The 7321-nt window shown below is 38.0% G+C and overlaps 2 protein-coding genes across 2 annotated transcripts; both read right to left on the bottom strand.

The window, feature by feature from the left end:
* Positions 1-3747: 3747 nt before the first annotated feature.
* LOC131772869 (POU domain, class 3, transcription factor 3-A) lies at positions 3748-5800 on the bottom strand. Its single transcript, XM_059088829.2, has 2 exons — positions 5491-5800; positions 3748-4592 (listed from the first exon to the last, which is right to left on the bottom strand). The coding sequence occupies exons 1-2, from the start codon at positions 5753-5755 to the stop codon at positions 4051-4053; spliced, it is 807 nt and encodes a 268-aa protein (XP_058944812.1). The 5' UTR covers positions 5756-5800; the 3' UTR covers positions 3748-4050.
* Positions 5801-6399: 599 nt separating this feature from the next.
* On the bottom strand, positions 6400-7230 carry LOC131772872 (POU domain, class 3, transcription factor 4-like). The gene has a single exon (XM_059088831.2). The coding sequence runs from the start codon at positions 7147-7149 to the stop codon at positions 6589-6591; it is 561 nt and encodes a 186-aa protein (XP_058944814.1). The 5' UTR covers positions 7150-7230; the 3' UTR covers positions 6400-6588.
* Positions 7231-7321: the final 91 nt, after the last annotated feature.

Genomic DNA, 7321 nt, shown 5'->3' with positions numbered 1-7321 from the left:
TTCTGTGGCTTAGATTTGCTTGGAACTTGTTTCAAATTTTTCATATACGCAGTTCTAATCCTCTCGCTCTCTTCGAGATCTGAGCTTATATCTGAAAAATGTCTTTTATAATGTCGATTTCCTTAGTCGGCTTGGAACGTTATCTTACTCAACAGACGCTTTTGATGTCATCAAACTCTAAATGGCTGTTTTGAAAAATAGATTTATTGTTTGCTTTATTCGTGAAAATCAAGCTATCTTTTTTAACCCTCAAAAGACAGCAGTTCATATCATGAAGTAATCGACATCCGCCTCGTGCGATTTGCGCAGCCAATGAAATTGCTTGACTGAGTTTCCTTTGTTATTCAAATGCGGGAGAGAAATATCAAGTTTTTATAACTTTGAAGTTAAAAGGTTCTATCACATCCGAGTTTTATCGACGTTGTTGTCAAAACATTTTTTTTTTCGCGTTGAACTGTTATTGCAAATCGCTCCAGTTGTCAAGTACTCCTGTACTATCGAAAGTCTAATTTAGTTCCGAGGGCACCAAGTCTCCTAACTTAGATAGGAAGATAATCTCATTAAACTGTCATTTAACTTCAATATGCAAAACTAAATTGCGTTGGGAAATTTGGTTTCAACAGAGAAAAAGTCTCACGTATCTTCAATATTTTTAAATTTTTTTTTCTCAATAAATTCTGCTTAATAAGGAATGATGACAAAAGAGGAAATTTAAATTAGTATTTTCACGTTACTTTGATAGATTTCTACGTTCAACTGTCGCCGATATTTTATTATTATTTTAACGATGGAATTGGTCTTACATCAAGTATCAATTACGTAAAAAAAAACCAAAGCAAAACAAAAAAAAAAAAAAAACCACGCACACACACAAGACCCTTACAAAAAGTACATTGAAATAACTCTCCTTGTTGGTGATCCTTAATCGAGAGATATGATGTCAGTTATTGCCCTATGGTAAAATTTATATTTTTTTATTAAGTATGTTTTCAATTTATTTTGAAACACGATACGTGAGGCAAGCAAAATGGCTGATGCCACTAAAATACCTACTGTCGGTTTCCAAAACACATTTAAATCCATCTGTAAAAGAAGAAGGTATCCAAATTAAAAGCCTCGTAGGAAATGTATAACAAAACATCAATTGCAAAACTGTTTTTAATCAAAACTTGATAAGGAAACCAATATTCTCCTTCACTCTACGTGACCTAAGATATTGCTCTGAGCGTAATTTTTTCCAGTTTTGAACAGATTAATAATATCTTAGGATGAAACTGGAGCGATTTATAATTATATCTGAAGGATGTGGCTCTCGAACAAAAGTACTGTTAGAAAGTAAAACAGTTTGACCACTGAAAACAAAAGATTATCAGCGATGTTAAACGCGGAAACATGTGGGCATCATATCGTTTAAAGAATCTGCTAATTTTTTCATAATATAGCCGCTGATCAGGAAACACGAAGTGAAAAAATAGCCATAAATCAAAGAAAATACGATATAAAATAAAAAGAATCAATGGACTTGGACTCAAAACAAGTTTAATTTTATGATACAAGAATAATCGACTAACTTTGTTCTGACGAAGAGCTAACGCACGAAACGTCAGCTTTAGAACTGTGAGTCTCCACGGTGGCCAATTGACATTATAAAAACTCGCAAATTATCTTGGACTACCTCTTACCGACGCAGCACCACAGTTTCTTTATTACATTGCAAACAGGTAATGAGAATTAACGTGGATCTGAGGATATCATCCTAATATAAAAACAAATTCTTTTATTTTTGTGGCAAAGTTTTTAAAAGGGAGGAGCACAAAATACATCTTGGTGTTCAAGGGTGGATGGGATGGAATTAGGAGCAGTACAGAAGAAACACATATTGTTCAGAGAGGAACATGCAGCTGCCACAGGCCTACCACGTTACGAGAAAATAACTTATTTTACCTCAAGAACTGAAGTTTCAACTCAGCACCTCTTTTCAATCACTCAGTCACTAGCAAAATTAATCCTAGCCGGCTCAATTCAACTATCAAGAGCTCCTATTTAGTTAGTGATCATATCTTTTATTCTCGTAATCTTAATGCTTGATTCAGGGGCGATATTGTAAGGAGAAATTTGATGCTGGTCACTCTTACGGGTCAAAGGGTTAACAGGCATTCCCTAGGATGGACATATACGTACTTTGTAAGGAGTCGGTTGGAGAGGGTGATTGGGTGGGGTGGGGAAGTCTTGTACCCAGACCTTCCACGGCCAAGCAGTTACAGTCAAACGGTAGGATCTGGGTTCGAGGTTACTGTAGGGTAAGGAAACCTTGGGCGGGATCCAGCTGGGGGAAAAATGACGAAAGTATCAGATTCTCAGTTATGGCTCAAACATTTATTGAAAGCTTTTTTCTCTTCACATTATTTGCAGAGACAATTTAGATCATTTTTCTGTTTCCTTCTTACTGATCCGAGGGAGTAGTTTTATCAAGTCGGCAATTCAAAGAAAGACAGTTGTGCGCAAGGCAAAAAGCGGCTACATAGTTCATTGTCCAGTTCCCCCTTGACCCATTATTTTGAAAACGTATCTTTACATGTGCACGGTAACTTCCTTCGCCGATGCACCTTCACGACGGTGGCGAGTGCGCACAACGAGGGAAAGGAGTTTGATCAAAATATTAAACGAAAGTGGGCGTAGCCAGTGATGCACAAATTCGGGCCCACTCCCCAGATCGGTGGTTGTTGTTGTAGCTGCCGCCACGTCCCATGATGAATCTAACCTCTGACCTCCGTAATGGCCTTGCTCGTCATAGGAGGCTCAGTTCTAGAGCATCAGGGCGCGGAATCCGAAGATAGGGACTTAGAATGTTTTCTTTGTCCCAAACTTGTGACAAGTCGAAAAAAATATTTCTCTATTTCTTAGCCGAGCTAAAAATTTACCATCCTTCTTATTCAATTTGCATTGAAAATGATTATTTAAAAAAAGGGGAATGAGAGATGATGATCATGGCGCTCCAGAACACTCCTAGTTTTGTCCCTGTTGATAACTTAAGACATTTATCCACAGCTATCTTGTTCCATCTCACCAATGCTAAGACAGCAGCAGCCATTGTAATCTAGCCATGCAGTTTCATGAGTGACATCTTAACATTGTAAACAACGTCAGAAACGGGGTTAAAGAAGTACTTGCCTGTAACAATCTATATTGGGCTTAACGCTTCCTAAAAGTTTCAAACAAGTCCAAGAGTTTTACCAAGCAACATCTCAGTACAGCTGTAAATCTCCTTTCCTGGAAACTTATATGGCAATCAATTTGAACCCCCCCTCCCTCCCTCCCCCCCACAGCCCCCGCCACCCCAGACTTTGCCTTTAAACTTGACCATATCAAAAGATTAAACGTGTGTTTTCTCCTGGAAAGATTTGTGACACTTCTAGTTCAAATTTTCAACCCCACTCACACAAGGTTCAAATTACCCACTCCCTAGGAAGGCCATTTGTCAAAATTCTAAAGTCCAAGGTATGAAGCGCAACCCCCACAGGTTGCTGGGGGGGATGTTTTGGTGCATTGGAAGGACATGGACACATCCTGATTTATCCCCAGCTGTATGGGTTACCTGGCTGTGTACCTTGTTCAGGTTCCATGATTTAAGGGTGCCTTAACTTTGGGTTTCCTATCTTTAGGACCTTTCCCATTGATCTCTTGTAATTCAGGACCTAGCATGGGTTCCCTGATTTGAAGTAAAATGCTTGTGTTACCGCCTGCAAATCTTTTTTGAGTATGAAATTTTATTTAATATATCAATGTTGACAAAAGTACAATTAGGATATGGTGGTTTATCTAAATTATAATATAAACACGAAATTTCAACTTGGTGAAAATCAGAATACAAACTTACTTTTCAGAACAAGTCATCGTTCATTAAGTGGACTAAAGGAAACAAGCAAACATACAGTTGAAAAAAAAAAAACTATGAGAAGTTTTTGTGCAGTTCTATGATGTATGATATAACTATTGATGATATGTTAAAGATGGCTGAGGGATAACAATACACTTTGAGATGAAAGTGAGTCACTGTGATTCAACTTGTTGGCCTTCGTCTTCTCCCGTGGCTGCTGCACTTAAGCGCTTTTCTTTCTGCCTTCTGTTGCAGAACCACACTCGCACAACTTCCTTATCGATTCCAAGGTTTTCTGCGAGCCCTTCGACTTCTTGTGAAGATGGTTTGGGATTGGAAGAAAAGTGTTTTTCCAGCACACTTTTGACAGTGACATCAATGGATGTTCTCTTCTTTCGCTTTCTTCCCTGAGTTTCCAGAGGATTGCAATTGCTTCCAGAACTTCTGTCATTATCAGCCTCTTCCAACCACCTCATCAGCAACGGCTTGAGTTTACACATGTTCTTAAAACTCAATTGCAGAGCCTCAAAGCGACAGATGTGAGTCTGGCTAAACATGCTGCCATACATTTTCCCCAAAGCAAGGCCAACATCAGCTTGAGTGAAATGCAGCTTGATTCGTCGCTGTTTAAATTCCCTTGCAAACTCTTCTAAATCAACTGATGTTGGAGCATCTTCATCTTGCAAACTAAACTCTGTGTTATCCACTGATCTTTCTGAAATAAGAGTTGAAAGTTGCAATAAATTTACTGTCTCATAGATCTAACACTCCAATCTTTGGGCTCAGAGAACAAAAACTTAGTTTCTAACATTTTATATCATATTGCCTTAATAACTACAAACTTGGCTTCTCTAATTTATCAAAAATAACAAACTTCCGGCCATCTGATGTTTTGTAAATCTTAGTTAAACCTCAATTAGCGTTTTGGCTGTCTGCCAGTCACTTCGCCAAGGTGGTAATTGTAATGAAATTTTTTTTTATGTGTGCATGGAAAGATTAATAAGTTTAAATAATGCTACTATTTCCTTAATGTTAATGTTTTGCCATCAAGCGATGTCGACTGTAAGTGTTGATTGACTGAAGCAGTAGATAATAGATCTGGAAACATTCTGTGAGCTCTTTAACCCATCGCAGCTATATTCATAATATTTCCGCCACCCCATACCACACTGACTATTTTTAAAACTAATCGAACGATTTCTGTGTTCCTTTTGAGGCAACAGACAACCGACATTTCATTGAAGAAACTAGAATTACAACGCAGAAACGAAAGCCCTCTTAAAGTAACATGTTTCAAGGGTTTTAAAGGCAAAAAGCGTGGTCTACGATTTGCGTGATTCTATAAAAAATAAGTTTTACTTCAGAAAATCGTTTGTCGTCTGCTTTGAATTTACAGACAAATATTTCAAGCATCGCATGGTGCGGAAATCAATGACATTCGATTCCCTTAAGAAAAAGATAAACAATGTAATTGGCGCCATTTTCGATCCGTTCTCAAAATGGCGGACTGCGAAACGAAAAGACTGCTTATCGAGTTGTGTATTTAATGAAGTTGACTATACCTTGCCAAAATCTAAATATCAAATTCGTTTGCTAAAGAGAAACCTAATTACCATTGTAATTGCTGTTTCCTTCCTTCAATTCTGCTTGGATTTCATGAAGATTTCCTCTAAGATTTTGAACTTCCATTTGGTTAAGACCTATCTCCGCTAGCTTGTCGTCTCCTAAGTCAAGAAAATCCTTCACTCTCACGACTCCACAGCGGATAAAAGCTTCTCTATGTTTTTTTAAGTTAGTTCGGTCCAAAAGATACTCTACGTCTTTCTCCAAAGTGTCATTTGCATCGGTGGCGACGCTTGCGTTCTCTGATTCCACCATGCTGTCCGATTGTCAACGGCGAAGAACAGAGTGAGTGTTACGTGACACATTAGATAAGATAAGAACATCGGGATAGCTAAACTCAGATTACAGTAGCGAAGATTCCTCTGCTATCGCCGCACTGCTCTCGAACTAAAAATTGCAAAATTTTCTTCTGATCAGGCCATTGCTTTTTTTCTGAGCAATATTTAATCTTTTTTTTTCCTGAGTGGCAATTACCGAGATGTCAGACAAAAAAAAGTTAGCGTAATGACTGTCTGTGGCAGTCTTTTTTTTGCACGTGGTCTGATTCGAAACCATTCTTGGTTGTCACCAGTTGGTGTCACCAGGGTGTCGACGGTACGTTTGAGCTTCCTGAGCAGAAATGACTTTTGACTGTGCTAACTAGTAGTTATTTTACTCCAACAAAAATAATATTTTCGTCCCTTTCGTTTACTTATATGTTGAAATTCCGTCCTAAGCTGTCTCTCTTTCGTTTATGTATGGAACTGAAATTAAAAAGATACCTTGATCTTGATTAAATATACTTATCATCAAAAGGAAGAACGGTCATCCAGTTTAAAATTTCTCGCACATAACATTCTTGATTTTCCGTACAGATATATTTGAGATCCTCTTCTATTCACACGGTGACATTCTGTAGTGTTATTAAAATATTTATTTATTTATTTATTTATTTAAACATATTAAATCATGTTTAAAGTGAAAGCTAAATAGAGTAGGTGTAAAAACGAACAAAGAAGGGAAACAATATTTGAAATACGCTGGTACTTCTGTTAAAACTTAGTAACAGACAAAAATGCACCACAGATGTGCAATTTAAACACCAGCAATTATGCTAAAGATGTCATATCATCAAGATCATGCGGTGCTTCCTCCTCAAATTGTTCACCACTACATGGTTTTCCGTGTTCTTTGGTTTCTTTCAAAGTTAACCTTTTTTCTTTCTGTCGTCTGTTGCAGAACCACACTCGAATAACCTCTTTATCGATGCCGAGATTTGTGGCCAGAATGCCTATTTCACTAGCAGATGGTTTTGGGTTTGTGCAAAACTCGTTCTCCAAGACACTTTTAACGGAAACCTCAATCGCTGTTCTCTTCTTTCGTTTTCGCTTAGCTTCCAACTTCTCGCTCTCGCTTCCAAAAGGCCTGTCAGTATCTGCTTCTTCGAGCCACCTCATCAACAGAGGCTTAAGCTTACACATGTTTTTAAAACTCAGCTGTAAGGCCTCGAAACGGCAGATTGTAGTCTGGCTAAACACGTTTCCGTAAAGATATCCAAGCGCTAAGCCCACCTCAGTCTGCGAGAAACGAAGTTTGATTCTTCGTTGTTTAAATTCCTTAGCGAACTGTTCAAGGTCTCCCGATGTTGGAGTGCCGTCTTGGGTGAACATTATTACAGCCACTTCCACACACCTTAGTTACAATCAATGTAATCCCAATTATGAAAGGAATAAATCAATTATCGAATAGTTTGTTCTATGCTTAAGCGAATCGCAAAAGTATCTGTCAGCGTTATCTCCCATAATAAATTATGCGCAAGATGCATACTATGGTTTCCATGGT

This window comes from Pocillopora verrucosa, chromosome 11 (assembly GCF_036669915.1).
Source record: "Pocillopora verrucosa isolate sample1 chromosome 11, ASM3666991v2, whole genome shotgun sequence".
Lineage (NCBI taxonomy): Eukaryota > Metazoa > Cnidaria > Anthozoa > Scleractinia > Pocilloporidae > Pocillopora > Pocillopora verrucosa.
This window is presented reverse-complemented; position numbering and strand designations above follow the sequence as displayed.